General features: G+C 48.7%; 9 protein-coding genes across 9 annotated transcripts; 2 read left to right on the forward strand and 7 right to left on the reverse strand.

Moving 5' to 3' along the window:
- Window positions 1–85: 85 nt before the first annotated feature.
- BU24DRAFT_363803 (Fasciclin-domain-containing protein) lies at window positions 86–2,006 on the reverse strand. The gene is made up of 3 exons (XM_033524221.1): window positions 1,152–2,006; window positions 637–1,097; window positions 86–580 (listed from the first exon to the last, which is right to left on the reverse strand). Exons 1-3 carry the CDS (start codon window positions 1,626–1,628, stop codon window positions 259–261), a joined length of 1,260 nt encoding a protein of 419 aa, XP_033386926.1. The 5' UTR covers window positions 1,629–2,006; the 3' UTR covers window positions 86–258.
- A 218-nt stretch (window positions 2,007–2,224) lies between these two features.
- BU24DRAFT_418110 (uncharacterized protein) lies at window positions 2,225–4,184 on the reverse strand. Its single transcript, XM_033526900.1, has one exon. The coding sequence runs from the start codon at window positions 3,951–3,953 to the stop codon at window positions 2,364–2,366; it is 1,590 nt and encodes a 529-aa protein (XP_033386927.1). The 5' UTR covers window positions 3,954–4,184; the 3' UTR covers window positions 2,225–2,363.
- A 765-nt stretch (window positions 4,185–4,949) lies between these two features.
- On the reverse strand, window positions 4,950–6,047 carry BU24DRAFT_430786 (putative 2-dehydropantoate 2-reductase family protein; the record flags this gene model as incomplete). The annotated part of the gene is made up of 1 exon (XM_033529832.1): window positions 4,950–6,047. The coding sequence occupies one exon, from the start codon at window positions 6,045–6,047 to the stop codon at window positions 4,950–4,952; it is 1,098 nt and encodes a 365-aa protein (XP_033386928.1).
- A 552-nt stretch (window positions 6,048–6,599) lies between these two features.
- Window positions 6,600–8,373, reverse strand: BU24DRAFT_418112 (uncharacterized protein). The gene has a single exon (XM_033526901.1). It carries the CDS (start codon window positions 8,308–8,310, stop codon window positions 6,658–6,660), a length of 1,653 nt encoding a protein of 550 aa, XP_033386929.1. The 5' UTR covers window positions 8,311–8,373; the 3' UTR covers window positions 6,600–6,657.
- A 3,825-nt stretch (window positions 8,374–12,198) lies between these two features.
- BU24DRAFT_447255 (uncharacterized protein) lies at window positions 12,199–13,843 on the forward strand (the record flags this gene model as incomplete). Its single annotated transcript, XM_033530811.1, has 3 exons — window positions 12,199–12,492; window positions 12,544–13,250; window positions 13,315–13,843. Exons 2-3 carry the CDS (start codon window positions 12,655–12,657, stop codon window positions 13,841–13,843), a joined length of 1,125 nt encoding a protein of 374 aa, XP_033386930.1. The 5' UTR covers window positions 12,199–12,492; window positions 12,544–12,654.
- Window positions 13,844–15,885: 2,042 nt separating this feature from the next.
- Window positions 15,886–17,479, forward strand: BU24DRAFT_447256 (MFS general substrate transporter; the record flags this gene model as incomplete). The annotated part of the gene is made up of 3 exons (XM_033530812.1): window positions 15,886–16,339; window positions 16,397–17,072; window positions 17,173–17,479. 3 exons carry the CDS (start codon window positions 15,886–15,888, stop codon window positions 17,477–17,479), a joined length of 1,437 nt encoding a protein of 478 aa, XP_033386931.1.
- A 1,057-nt stretch (window positions 17,480–18,536) lies between these two features.
- On the reverse strand, window positions 18,537–20,193 carry BU24DRAFT_439138 (tannase and feruloyl esterase; the record flags this gene model as incomplete). The annotated part of the gene is made up of 2 exons (XM_033530286.1): window positions 18,537–18,931; window positions 18,982–20,193. The coding sequence occupies 2 exons, from the start codon at window positions 20,191–20,193 to the stop codon at window positions 18,605–18,607; spliced, it is 1,539 nt and encodes a 512-aa protein (XP_033386932.1). The 3' UTR covers window positions 18,537–18,604.
- Window positions 20,194–20,847: 654 nt separating this feature from the next.
- BU24DRAFT_488691 (N-alpha-acetyltransferas-like protein 15) lies at window positions 20,848–24,173 on the reverse strand. The gene is made up of 5 exons (XM_033533569.1): window positions 23,854–24,173; window positions 22,967–23,797; window positions 21,781–22,914; window positions 21,633–21,731; window positions 20,848–21,582 (listed from the first exon to the last, which is right to left on the reverse strand). Exons 1-5 carry the CDS (start codon window positions 23,930–23,932, stop codon window positions 21,224–21,226), a joined length of 2,502 nt encoding a protein of 833 aa, XP_033386933.1. The 5' UTR covers window positions 23,933–24,173; the 3' UTR covers window positions 20,848–21,223.
- A 147-nt stretch (window positions 24,174–24,320) lies between these two features.
- Window positions 24,321–26,019, reverse strand: BU24DRAFT_447259 (uncharacterized protein). Its single transcript, XM_033530813.1, has 4 exons — window positions 25,826–26,019; window positions 25,689–25,775; window positions 25,135–25,628; window positions 24,321–25,079 (listed from the first exon to the last, which is right to left on the reverse strand). Exons 1-4 carry the CDS (start codon window positions 25,832–25,834, stop codon window positions 24,554–24,556), a joined length of 1,116 nt encoding a protein of 371 aa, XP_033386934.1. The 5' UTR covers window positions 25,835–26,019; the 3' UTR covers window positions 24,321–24,553.
- Window positions 26,020–26,267: the final 248 nt, after the last annotated feature.

Below are 26,267 nucleotides of genomic sequence, written 5' to 3' on the forward strand. Positions count from 1 at the left end.
CTCTCGTTCTTGTCACGCCCTGCTATATGACCGATGAGATGATGGAACCCAACAAAATCCTTCAAGGGGACGCGCAACAAGAGTACTTGTAAATAGAAACTTCCATTTGTCTTGTTGATACATTACTGCTTCCACCTAAGCGCTTCAAATATTAATTACATCTACCACCAACTACCTACTTCCTTAAAGGCATTGAACCTTCACATATCCACCTTCTAAACCCTACCATATTCATGGGATATCATTACCTGATGTGAATTAGATCAAAGCGCCAGCGACGCCAAAGGCTCCAACGACTGCGGCAACGGCACCGGGCAACACAGCATTTGCACTTCCGGTAAACTCCGTCACTCCCGAGCTCGTCGTCGTTGCAGCTCCAGCATTACCAGTGGGTGTGGCGATGGCGGCAACCGTCTTCAACAGCTCCGGTGTTGTCGTGTAGGCCATGAGGTCGGTTGCAAAGGATATACTCGAGAAGGGGAGGCTGGCAACCGGTGTGGCGCTGGGGAAGGCGAGACGCTCGGAGGCGGGTGCGGAGGGCTTCAAGGACGCGCGGTCAAAGGAACCTGGGGCGATGACACTAGATTGTCATTTAGTATTTGTGAGATGTTTTGAGGTGATAATGGAGAGGCTTACTTGTCGATGACATGTGCGACGCCGTTGTAGAGAATGTTATTGGGGAAGACAATCCTTGCGTTGTTGACCCATGCCGAACCATCAGGCAACACTGTGATTGTCAAGTCCTCTCCCTGCAGCGAAGGTACGGTGACATTGCCCAACGAGGGGGAGAAAATCACGTTATTGGGGATGATGTGGTAGCTGAGCACGCTCTGAAGGGTCTCGAGGTTTGCGGACGCGAGAATCGAGCCGATATTCTCGAAAGCCTCATCTGTGGGGACGAAGATGGTGTAGTCAGAGATGTTGAGGCCTTGCACGTCGGCGCCCGTCTCACCGAATGCAAAATTCAGGTGGGCGGCTTCCAACGCAGCGTTCATGTTGAGGTAACCGCCTCGGAAGGTGAAGAGCTGAAAGGGCGCGCCAAAGGAAAGAACAGTGTCGATTTTGTGGATAGTAATTCCTTCTCCTAGTTTGATGTTCTATTCACTGGTCAGTAAAATTAACGTTCGGAGACGGGACATGGAGATACGAACGGCCTCAGTGACAGTGGAGATGGTCTGCTCTCCAGAGATGATGCATACATCGTCTCCATTCTTGACAAGACCATTGTAGGCTCCGCCAGTGAAATTGGAGAAAGGCTGACGGTCGATGATGTACGAGATGTCGAGCAAGGTCTGGGCAAACGTGGGCACGTCCGTGATAACATCTGATGGATACACGCCTTTGAAGACGTGATTTGCAAGAAGCGCTCCGATTGCGACGGTGTCGTTCTTTTGCTCAATAGCCTCGCCTTCCGGAATGTTTCGAGGCACTTTCGCAAAAGCTTCGTTGGTCGGCGCTACAATCGTAATGTTCGATGCTGCAGCGAGAGTGTCTGCAAGACCAGGCACAAGACCAACTAGTTCAAGAAGCGTGCTGAGATCTTCCTGAGATGCCAAAAGAGCTGCAATATCTCCCTGAGCCATACAAGCTCCAGCCATTGCCGCAAGAGACCAAAGTGATACGCGCATAGTGGATGTTGGATATGAAGGATGTCGGTGATGTGATGGCGAGAGCGAAGATCGAGAGAAAGAGGCGGTTCTGTGTGCTTGAGAAGGTATGAATTGGATCTTTCACAGTTCCTGACATAGCTCTTTATACATTCTTCCCCAGCCCATGATCATGAAGGGGTTCTGAAGTTTCACCGAGATCATGGCCTGCGTGCTGACAAGAATCCTGGTGGCCGGTTGTAACCCATGGGTTGTTCCATGGTCGCGATGAGAAATTGCAACAATCGAGCATCTTCAGCTCCTTCACTTTCCAAAAACTGTTGTTCATGGCATCATCGAAGTATCGCGGTCCATGTGGTTTAGTGTGCACAGCCTTTGCCCAGAGTTTGACTGTGCCAGGGGATGTGATGACATTGGTTAAGCGATGCATTCCAACGGCGGATTTTCCCCGGCGGCCGCTAAGAAATTGGAATTGCGGGGACGGCCAGAATTCACCGAATCCTTCTTCCCCCCTTACAGGTTTAAACCATTCGCAAGCAGTATACCATGCGACTCCGGCAAATTAAATATTTACGCCCTGCCAATGCAATAGGATTCACGGTGAACACTTGAGTACTTTGACTTTTCATTGCTTCCACGTTGTATATTTCACCCACTACTAGATGCTATGCAATTACGCAGCGACGCAAATCCCGATCCATGCGTTTTATCATGCTATTCGAAAAGGCAGTCGGGGATACCGACTTTACACCATTACTAATTGGCAAGGTTAGACTCGTACCTTCGAAGGATAGCAGTGTAATTGTTATACCACTCCTCCAACCAACTCGTCGCATCAAACATGCGAACCGTGTAGCAACTCATTGTGGGATCGATATCCTTCAATTTTGCCGTCAATTCCCTCAACTTCAACCCACATTCCTCAATGTGAAAAATCTCTGTCGGCAGAAACCGTCCGTATGTGTTTGCAGGGTCAGTTCCTGCCACAAGAACGGTAACCAGCACGAAAAGGGCGTAGACTACCGTTGGAGTGAAGCAAAACGTGGGGAGGCTGATCGCAATCTCAGGGTCCATTTCGGCGATAGTGTCAATGACGCTGTGGCAGTGGAAGACAATAGCTTCTAGAGCGCTTTGGAGAGGCGGGATAGCGACGAGTGGTTTGGGAAAGTCTTTTATGGGAATGCGTCCCGGGATGAATGGCGCTGCGAAGGATGGCTTGTTGGTGGGGGTGTGCAGGACGGGCTCGTAAATGTATATCATGGCTATGTGCCGCAGCACGTTGAGAGTGGATGAGGATGCTAGTTGAGTTGGGATTTGTGCTGCCCATGCGTCCACTTTGCTCTTCAATTCCTCCATTACAGTATGAATGGAGTAGTCGTTGGCATCAACGAACGACGTCAATTCGCAAAGGGACAAGCGCTTTGAGATCTCTTGAATTATCTGGGTGATGCGGACAATTTGACACATAAGCATGTCAAGTGGATCTCCAACACATTCGAGATACAACATGCATTCTTGATGATGGCCGTCCCACGACACTGCACTGGGTCGGCGCATACTCATGGACGAAGTCGAGGCCGCCACAAAACAAGCGAGCCAGGTACGCCGGGCCTCTGCCGACGTTTCATCCTCGTGCCGGTCGAAGTAAGCCACTGGAGATGGCTGCAGCGCAAAGCCGGCAATTCCAATATCAATAGCCATGTCAACGGCCAGTTGAACAATCTGGTAACAACTCCCTTGATACCCTTTTCGTGTAGTCTTCACCCAGAGTGCAGCCACCAGAAGCGCCTGTACGAGTTCCAGAGACCTCTGCCCTCGACCAACTACTTCCTCGCCTAACATGTGCATCGTCTCTCGCACAAGCTCATCATGTACCTCTAGCTCCGTACCTTGTGTGGCATGGGTGACTGTATACACCAAAATGGATAGTAACAGGATTGGCGACTTTAAACGAATCCGGTCCAAATCGGAAGGCACGCGGATTAGGGGCCATGCAGCTCCCGCGTGATGCAAGTAGAAGTCGAGTAAAGGCTGCTGTCTGCTAAGCGGGATGCGAGCGTCCAAAAGAGATAGAATTGCATTCTCGTGGCTGTTCTCCAGCAGCGGCAGGCTACCCGGAGACCGACTGGGCGTCGTACTGTTGCTTTGTTCCCGCAATACATTCCTAAGTTCCTGGACTTGGGATTCGAGCTCCTTGATGCGATCGCGTTGAAGGCGTGGTGCTGCTGGTGTACACTCCAGGCTGTTACGAGTACATCGATCGCATATTCCTGACGAGGATGTGCCAACGTCGCACTTGATTTTGAGTCGATGACATTCTTCACAAGCACGAGATCGTTTTCTCATAATTGAGGACTGTTGCTGTACTACTAGAAGAAGTAATTCGTTTAAATTCTAACTCTTCTATGGTTGGGTCCAGTATTGATGGCGATGTAGGTACCAGGAGGCACGTGGTCTGATTGGCTGACGAAAAATCGAGGACGTATGTGGCTGACTTGTAGGTTCGACTTGGGACTAGTGCGATTGTCCCTTAGCGGGAGCATCCGTCGGCTACTTGATCTGTTCGTCTAGAAAAAGAGAGCAAGTTTGAGAGTGAATAGAAGAAAGCCAACCTCTCAGGTATGTGAATCACTTTTATGATTTTGTCATATAACCTCTATCGGCAAGCTTATTCAATCCAGGGAGCTCAATAATTCAAGGCAACTAAACCGTAAATCATTCGGCAGGCTATGATGGGGATTTCAGGGGAGTAAACCGGTGACACACCACATCGAACCAGTCTTGATATCATCAGACATAGAGTTAGAGCCGCAGCAAAGCACAGCCGCATGATCTGCATTCTCCGAGAGCACTAGAATGCCGTGGTTGAGGCTGATCAATATACAGAGCAGCGGGCTCCCACAAGCAATCACTAACTGGTTAGGATATCATAGTTTCAACAATTGCTGCATTGGACTCTCAGGAAGAGCATGGCCTCCGAAATCTGGAGTGGCAGTGCGGCAAAATCGAAGTCACCGGTCAAGTTTCTTCAATTCAGTGTCCAGCCGAGAGTAAGCCACGTTTTACTGCTACTGTTAACGCGATCTTTGAACATTATATGTTTCACATCAATCGACTCTCCGTGTACGATCTATCCCATTTTTTTTTTCAATTGAATGGTTATGTATATTGCGGAATCAGTACTGCCCGGCGGTCACATTCGATAGAAGAACGCACCATTTGATATCTAGTTCCGACTTGATCACCAATACCATTATTTCTAAAATCATCGACCATCAAATTCCTGAACGGGCAGCAACCTCTCACAGAGAATCCAACTCTGCCCGCCAAGTACAGTCCCCTTTACTCAGACTTCTTAGTCCGCATCTCAATCCTCGCCACCAGCTCATCATTAATGGGCGTCGGCACACCCAGCTCCCTTCCCCTCCTACACCAATACCCATTGATATACGCGATCTCCGTCTCCCTCCCCGCCCTAAGGTCCCAAACCATTGAACACGTAGTCTCCCTTGTCCGCTCGATAATGCCCATCACAGTCTGCTCAAGCACTTCGGGAGAAAACCGTTGTCTGACACCCGGTGCACCTTGGAATTCGGGCATAGCCAGCACGACGGAAGAGATTTCTCTCATGAGTGACCGACAGATGTCGGGTATGGTGAAGAGGTATTTGTTCTGTGAGTCCGCGAGCGCGCAGAGTGGGTTGCAGAAGGCGTTTACGCTGAGCTTTTCGAGCTGGATTTGGAAGATGGAAGACCAGTCGTAGGAGCGGCATTTGAAGCGTGGAACTTGGGGGAGGGCGTCCAACAGGTATGAACTTGAATTGGATGTTGTTGGTTTTGATGGGTCTGATTTAGAGGGCTCGTTTCGCGGTACGGGGCCTATCGAGGTTGCTGCGAAGCCGGTGTGGGTGATGTCGAATGGTTTGTTCATTGTTACTCCATGAGATATGACACCAGTAATGTAGTTGGGTCGTAGTTTGGGATCTTGAAAAAGATGCTTGTTTACATCTTCAATCATTCCGGCACCGTTCTGGAGAAACATTACGGTGGAGTTTTGGTTTAAGCGGGACCCGAGTGACTGGAGAGCAGCCACGGTTTGGGTAGCCTTAACGCAGACAATGAGATGCTCGATTGTCCCAGTCGCAATGCCATTTGGTTGTCCTGTAATTGGATCGATGCTGTGATCCGAATTCAAAGAAGCGTGATGCCATCCTTTATTGTGAAGGACTTCAAAGTCATAACCGCCGTGACTTACGAATTTTCCGTCAGTTGTTTGTAGTCCCAATTTGCATTCATTGCGCCTGTACCCCTCTAACAAAGATAGTCTGTGAAGTAATAATGTCACAGGCGGGCGTCTTGGAATTTCTGCGAGCGAATGAGCAACAAGTGAACCAATACTACCTAAGCCCAGTACGTGAACGCGAGGAGGTGTATTGGTCATAGATACGTTCAGCAAAGCACGCAGGCTCATTATCGAAAAATTGGCATTCCGTAGTTCTACGGAGGTGGTCAGTTTGGAGAAATACCGTACGAACCACGACTTCAAATTTGGATTAATAACAGGTTTCATTACTGGTATTAGACACTGGTGAGTTGAGTTTTCACGCCCTTCCATCGTACAAGTGCATACTTAGTATTAACTGTGGCAGACATATTAGTGAACATGTAGTTCGTTACTAGTAATGCTCAGAGGCATCTTGAGCCCAATGCTTCACGCCCTACGCCTTGACCTTAGCGTTGAGTGCTATGTTCACTAATCTTTACAGGCTCGGCCCTCGCATTCTACATAGTATCCCTACATTATTGTCTGATGATGATCATCCCAGGTTAGCTGAGGAATTTTAATTTGACCATGATATGAAATCGTACTATGTTGTTGTGCGCACTACCCACTTTCATTCTAGGAACAGTTCGTGGGCAAATTGAGGCCTTCTTTCGCGTAAAATAGTCACGATAGTCTCTGAAATGAATGGTGAGATAGCATAAACCATTACGAATGTCATTATCATTAGCGTTATTTAATTTTCCAAAAACCCTTCGCATCGCATCTCTTATTCGCTCCAGCCATTTGAATGTCGAAATTTGTTCAGCCAGTGGGGATTGTCCGCGAGCGTTGTATTCCAAGTATCAGTGCCATCTTGATAGGTGACACGCCGCGACTCATTCTGGAACATCTCATCCGTCGGTATGATCCCGTTGGCAATCTGCTCCCTCGCGAAACTAGCCAAATGCCGGGATAATAGGTCGACGTAGCAAAGCCCTGCATCTGGTTGCACCAACGGAGATTGATCGACCGGATTCGAAAGAGTCGCGAGAGAGGGAGGCATCCCGGGAGTCTTTTGCTCTTGTGACATTGTGGTTGATCCTGGTGCAGAACTTTCGACGTTGAGCGCCATCTGTTTGAAGTGGTCCACAGAGTCAGGATTTGTTGCCGAGAAAGGGACGGGAGATAGAGACTCGAGTCCAAGAACGTATGGAGGTAGATTGTTGCAAACGCGGGCAGCGACAGCCGGACTAAACCCATGATCTCCCTTCCAGTCTATCATGGTTTTTCCTTCGCGGAAATGTGCAGCTAAATGGTCAGTTCGCTCGTCCCAGCTATTGAGCGCGGCGTCGCAAAATCCACAGCGGGATACGACAGGCAAGATCTCCACCTTCCAATCCTCAATCAAAGGCATTGTTTCCAGTCGATGGAATAGTCGGAGGTGTTGCACGAGGTGATCCTTCCTCCGAAACGTACGCGGAGTACTCGCATTACTTTGGCATGCTTCGTGGTTGTGTGACTTTAGATGATCTGTGTTAGGATCGAGTGCGCTGCAGTAGGCACAATGAACCCTTCCGGTATGGGCAAGCACAACGCATCCACCCTGTGGGGAGCAGACCCACTCTTCCATGCTCAGATGCAATGACTTTTCGTGTCGGGACCAGTCGTATTTGTGCTTGAATGTATCACAGCAGAATGTGCACTTGAAGATGCGATCTGCTGTGTTCATGTCCTTCTTCCTCGTAGACTTTGGCCTCCTGCGGCCTTTTAGGGCTTGTGCACTACGGCTGTTCCCCGAAGTAGCTGAACGACTCGAAGTGATTGATTGAATGGAAGACTCGCTACCCACACTTTCACAACTAGCAATCGAGGCTGGTCTTCGGAACGGGCGGGCACCTTCCGCGCTTATCGGCCTGTCCGTCAACGAGGTCGCACTCCCATTACTGTTTTGCACTGCATTGTAGATGGCAGACAAGGACGAGGCCTCATTCTCAGGCGGCGAGTCTCGCCACCTTTGCATTGGTAGGGAGGGAGACGCGGTTCGTCCTGAATTTCCGGAATGTATTACAATTGGCGCAGACTGCTGAGAGCCTGTCCTACGAATGAAATACTTGCTCCGACGTCGGATCAATGATTGTTGATGAAGTTGGGACGGGCGTTCTGCAAGTGCACTGTGAAGGGGCAAAGAAGGCTCAGGAGATTGAGGTTGGGAGCTTGGTGCCGACACAAGCTGCTCAACGGAGGCCGCTCCAGGTGTTGAATAGTTTAAAGATACAGAAGAATTATTGCCGGATATACCATAGAGGTCAAGGTCAAGCGCAGGGTCAATGGGTGACGGTAATGGGTTGTCTAGGAAGGTTAGAGCATCTAGATCAATCTCCGGGTCCGTCCAGAATAGGTCCTGCCACTCCAGGGGCTGTTGGTTATTCATGTCTGCCATTTCCACTATACGATAGCATGCAAGGGAGTGGAGGAGAGATTTGATGGAGGCCAGCAATCCAAGGAAGAGTGAAGATAAAGCCTGCGTGATTCAGTACCGCCGGTGTCGCTACTAGCTTACTACTTAGCTCAGCCAACTAAAGGAGCAACCACAGGGCTGAATTGCAGTTGAATCTCTACTACAGCACCATATCGCCCATCTAAAATACTTGGATATAATTGTGCTGTCAGACCCAAACATGCTGAATTATTGCCGATAAATGAAGTTGAAAAGGGCACAGTGCCACATTTCCAAACTGTGGTCGAGCCAGAGCCCGTACTGGCCGTTTTGGAGGGAGCCATCTTGCCGGAGACCTTTCTAGGTACTAGATGTGCACACACTCTCGTACGTGCCCTCTCCAGATGCTACTGTATCAACCCGGTTATTACTAGACTGGAAGCTTGTCAACGGCTACACAGAACTTGAGGACTCCGCCAAACTGTATAATGGAGATGGATATGGAAATGGAAATGGTGCAACTCTTCGTCCTATCCCCAAAGTAGACTAGCGGTACTCCCTCACGCCCTACGCCCTACGCCCCACGCCGTAATGGTAGACGGGGACTCACGCCTTGCGCAGCGGCATCGGCGTCGACGTCGACATCGACATCAACGTCGATCTTCATAATTGCAGTAATTGTTGTCTTTCGATCATATACACAAAGGCATCGACTTCCTTGTATCGATGGCTGGGAATTGAGAAGGCGGTATCAAAAATCGTGCCACACACTTTCGTTCCACCCTGAATAGAACATTAACCAATCAGTAACTATTATTGATCGCACAGAAACCTATGTAAATACCGTCGCTGATGGAATGAAAAATTGCAAGAGGAGTCTCAAATACCAATGATCAATTTCCTCCTTGATTCCTCAGGGGTTCTGAAGGCGCACACCTTTATGTGTCCAATCGGGACCAACAATGACCCGCTTTGTCTTCAAATCTCATCCATTAATCGTTTCTGCTCTGGGGGGGACTCATTTGGAATACAAAGTCTGGATCTGACATAGTTTTCTGGGTCAAAACGGTTCGAGTATTCCACACACTGTTAATATGAATCGCTTCTTTCTCGTCCTGTTTCCGGGTGCGCAACAAACAGGAACCATATGAGAGAGATGTTATGCCATACTCTGTACGGATTTGATCGAATAAAGACGAGCATGGTCGGCGTGATCAATTCAAGGCGGATGTCTTTGGCCAAAGGGATAAATGCGTTCTTAATGACCGTAACTGTGTCAGCATTAGCAATTGTGCAAGGTATAAGACGCTGCATGCCTTCTTTCAGCATGCTGCCGACAGCTTCGCCGCTTTTTGCAACCTCCTCGGCCGTTTTTCATTGATGCTATGTGCGAAAAGGGAAGAGAGGTGTTTCACAAACAGTAGGTCTAGGTCATAATGAGGGTCCTTAGGACTGTGTCAACGGTTGAGAAATAATAGAGAGGGAGGTATTAAACACTACTATTGAGAAAGTGACGTCACTAGGCCTTTGTACTCTTTCTTTTCAACCATATTTCCTTCTTTACAGATCCGTTGTTATAGATACAGATTCGATTCTCACCTGGAAATGATTGAAGTAGCTGCACGAGGTAGGGACAAGTCGTCACGATAGCTACGGTACTACATCCCTCGCCCATCTCGTAAAGGTAATTGCAGGGTGAAGCCAAAAAACAGCATCCGAGCAGAGAGGGAGAGGGAATAATTGCCATTCCTCTAAGAATAGGCTATGGAGGGAGATAATGAGCCACTCAGCGCGTAGAATGAAGCACGCAATGCTCTTTGATGACTTTACTCGATGAATCGATCGACATGAGCATCACCTTTAATCGACAGGGACGGACATACAAAGGACACAACCACGTGGGAGCTGTTACGGTACAGGACAGATGATCCACGTGTTTGATTAAGCAGGACCTGGGGTGTGGGCATCCCTTGATGAGAACAATCCAATCCACATTGATCATTCGACATTGGTGTACGTACCTATCCTATCTCATTGTCTGGTACACCACAAGCAGGGCCGAATTGATATACGAGTACGAAAGGAGCATTGAGTGTAATTAAACCCCACCCCCGCCCAATGCACTGGGTCATGCGCTAGTATGAAATGGTCAATAGTCTTCTTATTTTAGAGATCTACAGTCCTGCAATAATACCTAGGTAGCTACAATGTAACAGCCTCAACAGGTGATGCCAAAAATGGCACCCGTCACCACAACTACCACCGCTACCCATACCACTACCGGCATCCATTAGGATCGACGACGCTTTTACAGACGAACGTTTTCGTTCTGGAAAATGACGGAATACTGTGCTAACTACTTGTCGCCATTTTTCTTCTAGCTTAGTCTGTTGCTCATCTCGAGAACGCAACGTATTCTACACAGTAGAGACTCCACCAACCTCAACTGCATCTTTGTAATGTTCTGGGTTTTTAGAAAGACAACCCCGTCTTCAAGTCCGATTTCCAAAGCAACTCTTGTTGCACACGGTGTACATTTCGGTGTGAACTAGACCAAAGTCCATGGCCAAAATTGGGTTCACTGGGCATGTTGGAGGACGACCGAAGTCCGATCGTCCAAAAACATAGCCGCAAGGGCTTCTACCTCCGTATCTACACACATACCATATGACTATCTATTACTGTCCACCCTGAGCATGGAAAAGTGATCAGGCGACAAATTACCAACTCCGGTTACTCTCGGAGTTTGGGCACAACCACAACTTCTCGAAGTCCGATGCTCATTGCTGAGCAAGCGTCTAAGGACCATCTGTAATAACAACAATTCTGCGAACAAAATCAGATTTCCATCGCACTTTCACGTATCGCGCGTGCTTGTGCCAAGTTTGTAACGCCTGATGCGCTCCAGGCATGTGGCTTGAATAAATCCTGCAGTTGGTATATTTGGTACCAATCGCTTACTGATACTTACACGCCATGAACAGTCTCTCGAAAGTGGCAAGGAGCAAGGAAAAGAATGGTCAACAAACCATCACGGTATACGCTCAATAACATGCCCAAACAGAGGCTCGGTGAGGCTAAACTATGATTCCGACTTACAATCGTGCCATTATCCGCGCTCAACGAGAACTAGTGAAGTATCGACAGCTCGCCCAGCCCTAGGGCACCACTAGCAGTCGCTTCAATCTTCGAATACGGCGCCAACTCGATGCAGCCTCATCTTTCCCTTATAATTTGGTAATGATGCTACTATCTCGTGTAGATCCTGCCCTATTCCGCAATAGTCAGGTCCGCATCTTACTGCTCAACTTTCTGCATAATGGCAAGATAACAGTTACGCTACGGACTTCGCTTGTTTGACCAAAGCAATGCTTAAATGAACCAGCGGCCAGTTAAAATAACGTTCCCCAGACTTTGGACTACTATCTAGTGGGCCATCCCTGCAACATGCACTCACACAGATGGGGGAGAAAGGTCCTGCAAACCGCGGACTACGGGATCGGCATTCTGTGATATCGAGAAGTGGGCCTCCCTCCTGAATATGATATCACTTCTCTGATTGCGCGTAGTTTGGCCTTACAAATCTGAACAATAGACTACCAAGATGCTAGAACTATACCTAACAATTCCTAGTAGTTTATACCACCCTGCCAGATTGAGCACTGTTCATAGAGCCGAAACGTCACGAACTCCTAGAATTATCAGCGTTTGCAACCTGCGGAGCGGCTTGCTGCTACGCTGGGACTCACCGTGTTAGTTCACACCAAATACGGTCTACCTTCTTTGTTATTACCCCTTCCGCACTGTACTTGTGTTTTGACTGGACTGACTACACATGCGCTCAGCCAAGCCCATGCCAATGCCGCCTACTAGTAAATTCCAAATCTGGACGCTTTGATGCCAGATGTAAAATTGTCCGTGGTACTAAACACTCCACGGTGCAATCATAGTCTCAGTTTGCACTACGTTTGGGCAGAATGCATGTCGACTGGTCTAGGTGTTGCCTCACATAAACACACCGCTCTTGCATTCTGGAATGGTCCACTGCAAGGATGATGTATACCGGACATGGTCATGCACATGGTCACGGTTACGGTCTAAACTTCATTTCGTAACTTGGCGGATTCCATGATCCCCAGATAGCCAGATCGAGTGAAGCGAGCACATCAATTACTACGACAGGGTGTGAGTATATAAGATCCAGATGGTCCCCCTTCATCCAGCTCATCACTACAGCTCATCAGCTCAGTATCCACATTCGTTACTTTTCTTTCACTCTTTTGGTTTTTAACCTATCCATTCGTTCAATACAACACTCATTTTTTTTCTTTGCGAAGCATCTCCAACATGCTCTTCTCAGCCCAAAAATTTCTCATCGGAGCTACTGCTCTTCTCTCCACCTTTTCTGCAGTCAAAGCCCAAACCGACTGCGACAACGGGCCATGGGAAGGTGTCCAGGTCATCGGGCCTGGCACGGGCGAGACCTTCTGCGCAACCAAGTTCCCCCAAGGCCTTGTTGTGACCGGTATTGAGGTCTGGGCCGATTTCGACTTCGTCCGTGCCGTCCAGTTCTACTACTCCGATGGCTCAAACAGCGAGCAGTACGGTGTGATCGCTGGAGAAAATCACGCTCGTTTGGACTGGGACCCCGCTACTGATGTTATCAGCCAGGTCAAGGTTTGGGGCAATGGTCGAGGAAAGGGCACCGGCCGAATCTACGTCCGCACTGCAAGCGGGAAGGAGTTGAACGTTGGAAAGAACACTGATGGTCAGATCGTCATTGAGCCTCCTGTCAATTCTGGTGTTTTGCTTGGCATGGTTGGAGCTAAGGGAGACTATGTCGATCGCATTGGTTTCCTTTTCCTGAAGAGCAAGGTCGCCAGGATGTCGGTTGACAACGTTGTCTTCAAGGAAACTCCCGAGGAGCTCAATGCGCGAAAGCAGTAAGTTGTCCCCACTGACCGTCTGATTGCTTCTCTTGAACCACATTACTAACAATTCTGACAGGGGTCTTGAAATGTTCACTCTCGATTACGCTGACCATACAAACAACCGCCAGGATGGCAACGAGACATTCACCTTCACCAGGTCCACCACCCAGTCTACCTCCAGGAAGTACTCAACCAAGAACACCAACACCTTCGGCTTCGACCAAGCCTTCAAGGTCAGCGGCAAGCTCCTCGGCATTGAAATTGATTCCACTTCTACCCTCAAGTACGGCTATGCGAACGAGCAAGGACAAGAGTCCTCTACAGATGCATCGGTTACCCTTACCTACTGGGTGGCCAACAACATGAAGCCCGGTGACCGCGTCTTTTGCCGTGCTACGGCAGAGCGAGGCCGATACAACGGTGCCTACACTGCCACAGTCAACGTTGAGATCGAGAGTGGAGAGACGTTCAGCTTTGGCAGCTCCGGCACTATGGATCAAGTCCAGTGGAGTCAAGCCTCTTCGGAGTGCAGAGACACCGACTTCACAGCACAAGAGAAGCAGGTCAACCTCGAGGCTCGCCGCGCTCTCAAATTCATGGCTTAGGCAGTTTCTTTTGGCTTTCACCTCGGCATCGGTCCAAAGGATTTCTGAGAGTTCAATTTCGTTTTGCATAGCACGGCAGGTGTTTTCTTGGGTTTCTAGAATTGGTTTCCATGTTTTATCGCACTTTGTATCATTACATTCCTGTATCCTTTACTGTACAGACAACGATAGAACGACAATAAAGAGAGATGCTTTCAACATATTCCCCACTTCTTCGTAAACACCACTTTATTATTGAAAACCACATCTACACTGATTAGACATGTACAGATCTTGTACGGATCGCATCCCAAGATTTTATGATACCATCGTTTTGATCGATCGACCGCGCCGTCCATTTGTTCCTCAATGTCGTCGCGAGAACCAGCGCGCAAGAATGTAACGAAAGTCAAGCTCTTCTGAGAGTGGCCGATAGGAGTTAGAGTCAGTGTGTTTGTTTCACTACCTGTGTTGATGATTACTAAATTACACTTCACACCCCGCGCTTCTAACAGGACCACTCCCCCATCGAACGCAGTACATTATTTTCGTATAACCCAGTGTTCTTGTCGGCCTCATCCACACGCACACACATGCATGTACTCTGTTCATTCCCCATTATCAATAGCGACTAGTTGATGATCACAGTTCTGTTCATATAATTGCAAGAGACAGATTTCAATCGCGTCACGCGACCACGCAATACGCTCAAATATACAGAAATCACAGGTACAAACGCATGATTGTCGGGGAACATCAAGATGTAATGTTACATTGAATGATGAAACAACCGGTGAGTTTACTAATGAGATACGGCAGTGGAGTTGGAGTAGATAATTAGTTGCGGTTTGGGAAAGAGGCACTCTACAGATAAGCGATGGTGTCCTGTAGCCTTAAGAGTAATCAAGAGATCTCCGAAGGTAGGTCTAACCTCTCCCTCTCGACCATGAAAATGGAAGCCCGGCTTCAGAGCTATACATGGACGCGACAGCAATAGATCCGTTGCGATCGAAACGCCGAGGATGTGCTACCCCGATTTTGGTAGAATCTACAACTCCGCATTGTTGAAATCCCGTATCCATCCTTGTTGTGTAGACTGGTGGCGTCACGGGCGTCATGCAAGCCAACCGTCTTCGCTTCTACAATGAACGGGTCCGGGATTGTGGAGCGGGAAGAAACATTTCCCTCCGCGAGCGCGGACCTCGTGCTCTCTTTCTCTAATTTTCTCTTATCTACGCCTCGTCCTGATCAAGTAATGATGCATGCGATGTCGCTGGACAGCCTTGAAATTGACATCTTGGAATGTTCGTCCCTTGATTAGGCGAGATGCAATGTCAGTTAAGGTTGTGAGGTAGTAAACGAGGCATGCATGCGGTTCTCGCGCCGTTCAGCAATGAGATGCTTTGCAGCAAAAATATTTCGATGGATCTATACAATGAAGTTCGACCTTGACATAATGAAATAGGCTGAGTCTAAAATGCTGTCCTTGCTTGAACTAGACATTTCTACGGACACCTAATAAATTGCTTGCACCTCTACATACATGAGCAAGCACCGATTTCGCGGCCTTGAAGTATCGCTGTGGCTTATATTCAATTAAAGTCGCTTGGTGCTGCTAGTATACAAGTCCAAGGAGGACTTGTCTGAGGAGCACAATAGGTGTTCTGCCCAAAGTGTAAGCGCATCGTAATGATGATAGTGCTCTAGGGCAAACATTATTGATGAAATGAGCTGCACGAACAGATGTAAGATAAACGATTGAAAAACCAATCGACCTCCCCTGAGATCAGCGATGAAATTAAGTAGTAGAGGAATGACGTGTGTTCATCTGAAATTCACCAATTGTTCAGTATCTGAGTGTTGCCATTGGTTCGTGCATTTCAATTATGCGACTATTTTTAGTCGGATAACTTTCACGAAGAACATTAAATTAGTACATGCGAACCTCCCCTGAACTACTTTGAACTACTTCTTTTTGGAACCGTTTAGGATGACTGTCGACCTCAGGATACCTCTGATACTGGCCACATCCATAGTCTATCTGTAATTGACTTCTCCACGACATGGCGGAAACATCGATGCGCAACGAACATAGTAGCGCGACTCAGCACTCGCAAGGACTGGATGATGGAAATTCATCAATTCACGACGAGACTGTCAAACGGGAAGCACCTGAACCACCGAATGGAGGAGTTAAAGCCTATCTGAAGATTTTTGGTGGCTTTCTCGTCCTCTTTATAACCCTCGGGGTAGCCTCAACGTTCGGTTCATACCAGGCATACTATGAATCCGATCTCCTTAGCTCGCATTCCTCATCAACTATCTCCTGGATCGGAACGACACAAGTGTTTTTGCAAAGTTTTGCAGGATTATTCTCCGGCGCATTTTACGATGCCGGCTATGCTACAACCTCCCTCGCCATTGGTATGCCACTGCTGGTGCTTGGCCAGATGATGTTGAGTTTGTCTCGCGTGTATTGGCACATAATGCTGTCTCAAGGCTTGTGTATTGGCATTGGTATGCTTTCACTTGGAATTTGTTGTTGACTATGATCACCCGCTGAGTTAGAAACAGGAAGTGGCCTCATCTACGTCCCAGCCGTCTCCATTGTGGCAAGTCAGTTCACGACGAAACGAACGATCGCACTTGGGTTCACGGCAACTGGATCCGCTGTCGGAGGCATAATTCTACCCATCATGTTTCGTAAACTTCTACCAATGGTTGGATTCGGCTGGACCAATCGAGCAATTGGACTTGTTACTCTGATTCTTGCCTCAACGGCCTTTATCCTGTTAACAGATATTTCTTGGTCGTCTCTCTTCCACTTCCGTAACCAGGACATGGCGTCCGTCGAGGTAGAGGAAAAAGAGCCAACTACCTCTGATCAACCATCTCCCTTTCGGTTCACCCGGAAATGCATGGCAGATCTACTTGCAAATCTCGGCGGTCGCTCATATCTCTTTCTTTGCATGGGCGTCTTCTTCGTCTTTCTCGGATTCTGGGTTCCCTATTTTTACATCGTCCCATTCGCTTCGCGCTCCCTCAAGACTTCCTCCGAATACTCTTTCTATCTCCTATCGATCCTCAATGCCGGCAGTATCCTAGGCCGAGTGCTACCCACCTTTCTGGACCGCATCATTGGATCGGCTGCGATATTGTTAGGCGGTGCTACAATACTGAGTGCGATCATTTTCGCCTGGCTCGGAGTGCACGACATACCTGGAATTACTCTGTGGTGCTTTTTTGTCGGGTTCGTTCTTCCCTTTCTTACTCCCCTCGCTCCCACTCACGCTCCAATCCAACTTCCAAAAGTTTAACATCACTTCACCGCTCTGACCATTTTTCTGCAGATTCGCGTCGGGAATCGTGGTGTCCATCCCCAACGCCGTGGCATCCCGTTTGTCGGAGCCTTGCAACGTGGGATTGCGGATCGGATTCATGTGGACTGCTGGTGCCTTTGCTGAGTTGATCGGTGCTCCTATAGCTGGTGCTTTGGTGCAGACAACAGGTCCGGAGAAAGAGAATGTCAACTACTTCGGCGGACAAGTTTTCGGCGGTGCGAGTATTGCTTTGGGCGCTGTGCTGCTAATTGTGCCTGCTTGGTCGACTTTCAAAGAGGATAGAGCAAAGATGAAGAAATCGACTGAAGCCAGCTGAATGCAGAGCAGATATGTTGTCTTCATGACCCTTTTATATTCAAACATTATGAGCCTGTTGTTTCGGCACTCTTGTAACCGCTCGCTATCGTGTGTCCAGGGCACGTTTCCCTCGTCCATTTGCATACGACTGTGGTTAGTATGCCGTGGCATATCAGCCGTCGTCGATGAAACTATGAAGGAAATATTACTGTGGCGATGGCAGCCGTTTACCTACCTTTGCTAGCCTGTGTCGTCGTTATGTAATTCTAAACGTGGTGAAGGACGCGTGCGAATGAGCATGTACGAGCTGTCTGGAGATATACCTATCTAATTGGAGAAACGCATTGATTGTGAAGAAGTTCTCACATTCGATGGCTGTGTATATGGTCGGCACCGGCGGTAAAACGTTCTCTCGGAGCCGAGTGTGGTTGTAAAAACCGGGTCTGGATTGTCCCATGTTCACATATTGTCATACGCCAATGGATTCCGACGAGAGACTTTTCCACAGACTCGTTCGGTATCCATTCAAGCTGAGAGGTCATCGTTCCAGTTCTTTGGGGTCCAAAGACTTTTGGAGCATCTTATTGGCGGCGGAATTCCGTATCGGAACCCACGCGAACCGAGGTAAATCCTACTAAACGAACATTTTTCCTTACTTGGAGAAAGAAAAGATGCTGATTGTAGTCACAGGGATAGGCGAGATTGGCGAGTCCTTCGAGCGTCTCTAAAGTATCTATACAGTAATATAGCCAGATTCAGCCGCACGCCAATAACTGGAAACAGGGCTACGTAAAAGTGTACGACAGCATCCATCTTATTCCCATCTACCGGACCATTGGTGCAGCCTCGTACCCAGTACCAGTTCACTGGATCGTTCGGATCACCCTATCCGTTATGCTCTGACTTTCTCGGGAACATACATACTCTCGCCTTTCTCAATTTTAGGTCAGGTGGTGGAAGCTTCCAATGTCTCTGGCACTTATAAATGCAACTACTGACAGAACGTTTGGCTTCTAGCCCCATTATACAAAGAGAAGAAAGACAACGAGACTTTGGATTTCGAGTACCTCGAAATAATAGCCAAAGTAATAAATCGTATGGCTTCATTTATTTGTTTTCTATCTGCCAGACTACTGCTACAGCCTCATACACAGATCCAGCTTGCTGGATCGTTCGGGTCGCCCTCTCCTTGATATTCCGACCTTTTCGGGTATGCACAAAGGGTCCTCTTGATCACCTCACCTTCCTCATTGGGAGCACTTGTTGCATCCAACGTGTCTGGCGCTTTGCCATTCTCTACCCAATCTACAAGAGCATCGAACGTGCTATGGGGATAAGCGCCCCTTCCCCCAGCGCAGTGCCCAACTCCTGGAGCCTCGAACAGTCGGTAGTAATCACTGATAGATTGATCCACTTGTAAGGCAGACTCGTAAAATCGACGTGTGTTTCGGTAGGTGATCGCTGGATCAGACTGTAATCATCAGCATAAGATTTACATACCGTTCTAAAGCAATCACTCACCATTCCTTGGTATGTAAGAAGCTTTCCGCCAGCTTTATTGAAAGCAGAAAAGTCGGCGTCAGGAGAGCCGATAACATTTTCATACTCCTCGACGCTTTGCTTTACTATTGCCACATAATCCTCGTCTGTCATGTTTACCAGATCGAACGAAGGGTCCTTCTTGACGAAAACTTTCTGCCACCATATGGTGAAAGGGAAAGGATTTGCAGCGCAAGTACCATTGGTGCAGACGGTACCTCCAAATTGGAAATCGACGTCGTAGCCAGCCGTTTGACTTTCGAAAAGGTCATCCCAGGGAGTTTTACCCGTCCACTCGCCGCGGACTGCTTCTACCGCTAGCTCTGATATATTCACAGACCTACCAGCTTCAGTGCAATTTATCGACTTTCCGAGCAGCGTCGAAGGGTCGAAATTGCACGCATCCGGATCCTGGAGCACGCCGTCCTTGACTCCGTCGATCTCGTCACACGCTTCCAAAGCCCCGTAACGCAACGCATCCAATTCGCAGGGCCACGGATACTCCTTCCTCGTGTTCATCACCTGTGACTTCCAATACCATTGCGGCATGTGGTCCCAGAACAGCGCAGGTGCAGCCGCCGCAATCCCATCAAATGCATCGGGAAAGCTCTGCGCGAGCACGTAGCCCTGGTGGCCACCCTTCGAACACCCGCTGAAGTACGTATACTTCGCTTCTTCGTCGTAGAAAAGCTTGATCGTCTCTTTCGCAATCACACTAAGATCGCCCAGGCTGCGATACACAAAGTCTTCGAGCTTGTGCATGTTGATCTTCCCGGTATCATCTAGCGCCCACGAGGCAACGTCGTCTCCCCCGCTCTGAACTGCGTATATGCCTGCGTTGGTGGCAGCAGCAGCATATCCCTCTGCGATTGCACCGTCCATCTGCACGACGTATTCTGCTCCAAGGCCGGTGATGAAGCCGCCGCCGCCGGTGGCTTGTAGTCGACCATTCCAGGTATCAATTGGTAGCCACACCTGGGTTAGGATAGCCTCGTCGTGACCATCATGTTTGTGCGAAACCGTGACGTTGCAGAAATCTACCTGTACGGGACCAATGGCGCCATGGTTTGGCTTTGAGAAAAGTGGTGCGGAGGCAGTGTAGTTGGTCACCACGGCTGCTGAGATGTTGTTGATCGATGCACCGGGGATTGCAAGCGACGAGAATGTCGATGGGAGGCATGAAGGTACAGCCATACTGATGTCTTGAGGGTTTTGCTTTTGCTGCGTATCAAGGCCATAGTTATAGTACTGCAGTTACAGGCGTCCTACTCGTTCCAAAGCATGCTTTCAAATATCCCTACGGCAGGATGACATGCATAAAATGAACGAGCGCAAACACACTCAGAAAACACACTCAAATTGGCGCACACCGTGATCATGATATTGAATTTTCCAATCACGAATGCCCGGGATAGTATTTTATGTCCACGATTGTTCACCGTCGAACGCATTCGTGAGGCCTTTTCCACCACATGAAGTCAGCTCGACAGGCCTGTCTTCTATCTTGTGCAACGCCTTTTCGCGTGACACCTCGTCCTATGAATCCGCTATGCAGTTCATCGGGTGCGGTTCGGGCGTAACAAGCATTGCGTGGGAATATCCTTGGCGGCTCACCGAGATTGCCAGACCAGGTAAAGTCCGAAAGTAGGAGGCCTGATAGTTAATGCATGGTAATTAAAATTGCATCGACGGTGAAGCTGATCAAATGTCTGTGTAATGTAGAATCCGCGGGCGCGCTGTGTGACTCTGTATGATGCGAGGGCCTGGCAGCCGTTCATTGGGAAATTCCACAGAAAGTGCTGATTATGAGTATAGATCGAAATATACATCGCCATCATCTTTTGCCAACGAAGATTTCGTAGAATGCTTCAGGAGGGCAGCAGAAGCATCAATGTCGTTAGTAGGGCACCTAGAGACCGGTAGCTACAACAAATATGTATGTCCACCAACACATACGTGGACCGAACGAAGAGAAATTTGAGGGTAGATAAAAATGTGTCTTTTGAAGGCATCTAGATGTTTTGTTTTCCACATGTCCCCTTTCTCTTCACCTGCGGGCATTTGCACCTCGTCAAGACATTACTAACCTTATGCTACATGCGTACAAGTCCCACCTAAGCATATCTTTCAAAATGTAGTTGAGCAATGTCATCGCCTAGTTCTACACTATTGAACACTTCAAGCCCCCAAAAGACCGAGTCGCATTCACAAAGAGTCGGAAACTTCATTTACTCTGGAAAACCGTGACCTCTGGCCACTTTTCCGATGCTGCTTGGCGGTAAGAGTCCTTGACACCTGCCTCGCTCTGCCATTCATCCAGGAGATCCAATCCAGCAACGGCCTGCTCGGTTGTGATGGTAGGAAGCTCGAGGAGCTTCTTCAAGTCTGTCTCGTTTTGGGCCTTGCTGCTGTTGTCGAGGATGTGGCGAACATTAAGCGCGGATTGGACGTGTGATGGGCTCTGGGAGTGCTTTTGTTGCCAATCTGTGTTGAACTTCTTAAGGTCGGTGGAAGCTGGGCCGAGTTTGAAGCTGGCATTGAGAACTTCGGAGACCTTTGGATCAGTTTCCTTGAGACCGTCGACTGTGAGGGCGCGTTAGCAGAATCTATGGGATCGGGTACAGAGTGCTCACTGGTCAAGCGGAAGCGGATCACCTGCTCATGTAGCTTAGGGTTCTCAGGGTCAATGGCGGCCGCTGCATTCAATGCCTTGAGAGCGAGGACGTATTTCTCTGTAAACATATTAGCACTTGAATATTAGTATCCAATGAGAGGACATACTTCTCCTAAGGTGAACCTCGAAGGCAAGATTCTGGCCTTCTATGCTCTTTGGACTGAACTCGAGCAGAGGGTTGAGAAATTTCAAAGCAACCTCGAGAGGCTCCTTGGTTTCGAGAAGCTTAATGCCCTTGGGGTCCGTATCCTCTTTCTTGATTTCGCCGTCATCACCTTTGGCATTAGCCTTCTTAGCAGCGGCAGCCTTACGCTCGGCCTCCTCCTTTTCTCGCTTTTCCTGCTCCTTCTTCATTTTCTTCTGTGCCTTCTTGCGTTCTGCTGCGTCCATCTTGTCCAGATCAAGATTGTTGTTTGGGTTGCCTAGTTCCGGATGATCTGCCAACTGCAAGTAAATCTTGATCGCGGAGAGCGCGGCTCTAGTGAAGAATGGATGGTCACGAAGGTGATCTTCCCATCTAACCATGTCGATATAGGCGCGGATCTGGCCCTTCCTAATTGAGAAACTATGGAAATCGAATTGATCGTCGTGCCATACTTCGAAAATGTCGGAGACAGCGGTGAATCGTTTGAGGGCATGGCCATAATCGCGGCCCCGGAGGTAGGCCTCGCCGTCTTCTATCAAGTACCACAGACATTGCATATCGTGTAGATCTCCCAGGGGCCCTCCGACTGTTTCATTCCTTGTAAATTTGCTCATAGTCTTCAAAGCCGTCTCGTTCTCGTTGTTTCGCAGTTGGTACTTGGCGCACTTCGTGTTGATGTATCGATCCTTTTCGTCAAGCTCTCGAGCATGGTTGATTGTCTCCGAGGCCTTTTGGGTATTTCCGTAATGTTTCCATATCCTTGCCTTCGCCTGGTTGTAGTCAACGGATTTGGGGTTCTTCTCGATGAGCTGATCAATGTATTGGAGAGCTTTCTCGAGGTCGCGGCTGAGATGGTAGCTGTAGTGTTGAGCCAGGAAGTATTTGACTGCTTCCTCAAAACGGTCGGAGGGCTCTCCGTTCGCCTCGGCAGACCCGTTCGCTTGCTTTCCAGAAGCATATCCGAGCACCAACTCTTCGATGACGGCTTTCTTCTCTGCCTCAGCGTACAAAGCCTTGATGTTGGCGAACGTGGAGGGAACGCCCTTGTTCAACATTCGGCGTAGGTACTTGTCCGCGGCGCTTTTGAATTCTTCCCCTGCTAATGCGTTAATACGCGTTAAAAATTACCTCCAACTCGCTGTGCTCACCTTTCAAGAAATCCAGTGGAATCCTCCTGGGCGCGTCAGTACGTTCGCTCTTTTCAGCGTATGACTGATAAATTTCTACAAGCTTCTCTTTTGACCCTTCGTCAGACCGGTCGAGTCCCAATGAAGCTTCCAGACCGTCATAGTATGCTCGGTATTCGTTGTTCCTATCAAGAAGAATGCGGTATACTGCCTCTGCCTCGGCTTTCCTGTCCAGTTGCAAGAGGTATTTTGCCTTGAGTTCCAGCACCGCGGTCCGGTCAAGGTTGGCCCTCGCTATCGTATTGAGGTGCTCCAAAGCTCTCTCAATGTCTCCCGACTCGGCGATTATAGTGTTTTTGTACAGGACCGCTTCGGAGTGTTCGAGATCGGTTTTCGGAGGAGGCTGCTTAAGCGTCTTCTCGTACGTCTCGAGGATGTTCTCGGCCTGCTTGTAATTGCCCGCTAGGTGATACGCCACTGCCAATGCCGTCCAATTCTGCCGCAGAGACGAACGCGCCTGCATCATCTTCTGCCTGCTCTCGATGTAGCCGTCGTAATCGCGCATCTGCACTTGAAGGATCGCAAGATCGCGCAAGATATTCTGCTGCTCCGGCTCCAGCTTCAACGCGAACTTGTATGCCTTGACAGCCTCTTCATAATTTTTCACAGATCGATACAGCAGACCGTAAACGTGCCAGCAAACGTGGGATTTCATGTCGTTCTTGAGGGCTACCTTGGCGAGGGCGAAGGCTTCTTCTTGATGACCTTGGGAATTGAGGATGAGAGCCTTCATTGCTTGTGTGTCGCCATGGTTCGGAACCTTGCGCAGAATCTGTTCTGCGGCCTTGAGGCCTGGAGGTGCGTCAGTCAGAGACGCCCGCCAGCGTAAGGCAGCCGGCAATGCCTACCTTTCTTGTACTGTTTTGATTCATAATACTTGATTATCTGCCGGAAGAGCGTGCCCTCCTTCTGCGACAATGGCTGCATGGCGGCGGTGGTGGTGTGGATGTGTGGGTGGGAGGGCGGAAAGTGGGATGTGTTGTCGTGCGCTCACGAGTAACGAATCGAACCCTCACAATGTCGGAGTCTGTGGGCCCGGTAAAATTGGAGCCTAGGGATGAGTAGAAGGAGGAATAGATGTCAGAGGAAATGTATCTTCTCAATCCGAACCCCAGAGCATAACGAAACGAGTGGTCCGCGATCTGTTAGATCTTGCGCAAGTGGATGTCAATTCCAGTCAAAACGTCGACAACCGCGGGGAGCTGCAGTCGAATATTCGACTGTCGAACGAGTCCGAATCCGGTTAGCCCGAATCATCATTATTCATTTAATGGCACGTGCATTCACTCTTTACTATTCTCCGTCAGTCGTACCTAGACATTGATGTTAATATTGAACAACAATGTTACCACTACTCGAGTATCATTATTACTATTAGCTTTCCGATTTCTCACTACCAATTGTGTATACATATTGCATGACCCAAAGCGTAAATGCGCACCGCTAATGAGGCTGCTCTCCTAACTACCAAGGTACCTACGTACCTTACCCAACATAATCGGGTATATGCCGTGTCAGAAATGGTATGGGCCTTGAAAAAGACGAAGACTATGCGTTTCTGCGACTTCTTCGAGGTGTCACTTTTGTCGGCTCTTCAACTTTGATTGCACCCCCTTTCCGGCCTCTCTTTGCCTGTGGTGCAACGGCTGCTTCCTCTCCCTCTTCTCCCGCCTCCTCCTCTTCCTCTTTTATTGCCGCTTTCTTTCGTTTGTTCTCAGCTCGAGGCTTTGTGTCTTTTTCATCCTCGGCGCTGCTCGAAGCACCAGATACATCTCCTGCCACGGCACCTGTCTTCTTCTGGACCCGAGGAACAATCGCTGAAGTTCTTCCACCCACCTTCAGGAATGTTATCTTGTCCCCGTTCGGCAATTTGTTTGAATCCTTCTTCCCTTTTCCCCAGCGATGTTTCATCAGCCAATCCTCGGGGAACTTGTCTGAGTCACCCATGACCTCCGGCCCACACGCTGTATTACAAACGTACATCATGGCATCATGGAGTCTCTTGACTTGCTCGTCCGTAAACGTGTTGCTGTACTGTTCCGGGTGAAGACGGGCCTGGTACATAATCTCGTCCCTATCTGATGTCAGAACGTGCATCTTACAATGAGCTCATGGTCCAAGAGACCTACCCGACCCAATTGCCAATCCCACTGATGTTCGCTTGATCAAGCAGCAGCGCCTTGACGGGCACCTTTTTGCTGCTCAGCTTCTTCTTCAGCCACTCCACAGTCAGTATCTCCGGATCTAGGACCGGATCTGGTCCATTCTCCTTTAGAGGGGTTGTTATGCGCATATCGTCCGCTTTCGCATTGACGAGTCTGATCCTCCCCAGCCTCCTGGCATCGATGAACGCGACCTCACAGTCACTATCTTTAAGCTGCAAGATGAATTTCCAGAATTTAGGCGGCCATGGGTTTTCCTCCGGTGTGGTGGGCCGATAGTATGCTGTGTGGTCGTTCGAGAACTTCATCCATCCAGACATTCCAAAGTGCATCAGCGGGTGGGGAGGTGAATCCATCTCCAACCAGAAGTATTTTCCTTGTTGTCGAGCATTCACTATCTTCTTTCCTGTCATGGCTTTTTCGAATTCCGCGGCGGAAGTCCCAACTTTGCCGTATATTATCTTTTCTCACCATCAGACATGCTAGTTGAGTAATGTACAATGCTGTAACTGTCAACTCACAGTATCTTCCTGTGTCTTCACTGATTGCACTGTTTTGCCGACCGCATGCTTTTTAAGGAAGTGCACGATTCGCGCGACTTCTGCGATCTATTTGGATGAGCTTGACAACAGTATTGGATACGCGTCATGGAGCGTACCTCAGGCATGATGTCACTTCTCCAAGAGTCTGAGTTTTGGTGTCGGTTTTATGCTTTTGCGATCAGCAGACACTATTGATGAGTGCTACCAATGTCAAGGTACAATGATGAGCGGTATGGTTGTTTAGATTGATGCGATTGAGGTTGTTCTGATGTGACTTGGAGTCAGAGCTTCTTGGTGAGACGGTGACGCGTATCGCGCTCTCACGGGACCTGAACAACGCACTTCGCTATATCGACCTCTGATTCGCCACATCAACAGCATCCAACAGCGTCCAACACGTTTCAACCTAATCATAGATTCAATTTAATAATTCATTTACAGTAACTGATGAACCTTTCCCTTCACAATCGACATTTGCGCCCTTTGCTCGTCAATCGTGCCATCGCCAGTAGATTCCCTTTTCGGCCAAATGCTAGAAGTGAAGCTATGCCGGAACCA

Source organism: Aaosphaeria arxii (assembly GCF_010015735.1).
Source record: "Aaosphaeria arxii CBS 175.79 unplaced genomic scaffold BU24scaffold_2, whole genome shotgun sequence".
Lineage (NCBI taxonomy): Eukaryota > Fungi > Ascomycota > Dothideomycetes > Pleosporales > Aaosphaeria > Aaosphaeria arxii.

What these genes read in the sequence shown, in the direction of transcription:
- BU24DRAFT_363803 (XM_033524221.1), bottom strand. Translation starts at nt 1,628, where the DNA reads ATGCGCGTATCACTTTGGTCTCTTGCGGCAATGGCTGGAGCTTGTATG. An exon ending in TCTCCACTGTCACTGAGGCC is followed by an intron (nt 1,098 to 1,151) that starts GTTCGTATCTCC and finishes ACCAGTGAATAG; the next exon opens with AACATCAAACTAGGAGAAGG. An exon ending in GTCGCACATGTCATCGACAA is followed by an intron (nt 581 to 636) that starts GTAAGCCTCTCC and finishes ATGACAATCTAG; the next exon opens with TGTCATCGCCCCAGGTTCCT.
- BU24DRAFT_418110 (XM_033526900.1), bottom strand. Translation starts at nt 3,953, where the DNA reads ATGAGAAAACGATCTCGTGCTTGTGAAGAATGTCATCGACTCAAAATC.
- BU24DRAFT_418112 (XM_033526901.1), bottom strand. Translation starts at nt 8,310, where the DNA reads ATGGCAGACATGAATAACCAACAGCCCCTGGAGTGGCAGGACCTATTC.
- BU24DRAFT_488691 (XM_033533569.1), bottom strand. Translation starts at nt 23,932, where the DNA reads ATGCAGCCATTGTCGCAGAAGGAGGGCACGCTCTTCCGGCAGATAATC. An exon ending in ATCAAAACAGTACAAGAAAG is followed by an intron (nt 23,798 to 23,853) that starts GTAGGCATTGCC and finishes ACGCACCTCCAG; the next exon opens with GCCTCAAGGCCGCAGAACAG. An exon ending in TCCACTGGATTTCTTGAAAG is followed by an intron (nt 22,915 to 22,966) that starts GTGAGCACAGCG and finishes ACGCATTAGCAG; the next exon opens with GGGAAGAATTCAAAAGCGCC.
- BU24DRAFT_447259 (XM_033530813.1), bottom strand. An exon ending in TGAAGACACAGGAAGATACT is followed by an intron (nt 25,629 to 25,688) that starts GTGAGTTGACAG and finishes TGGTGAGAAAAG; the next exon opens with ATAATATACGGCAAAGTTGG. An exon ending in GGGATTGGCAATTGGGTCGG is followed by an intron (nt 25,080 to 25,134) that starts GTAGGTCTCTTG and finishes GACATCAGATAG; the next exon opens with GGACGAGATTATGTACCAGG.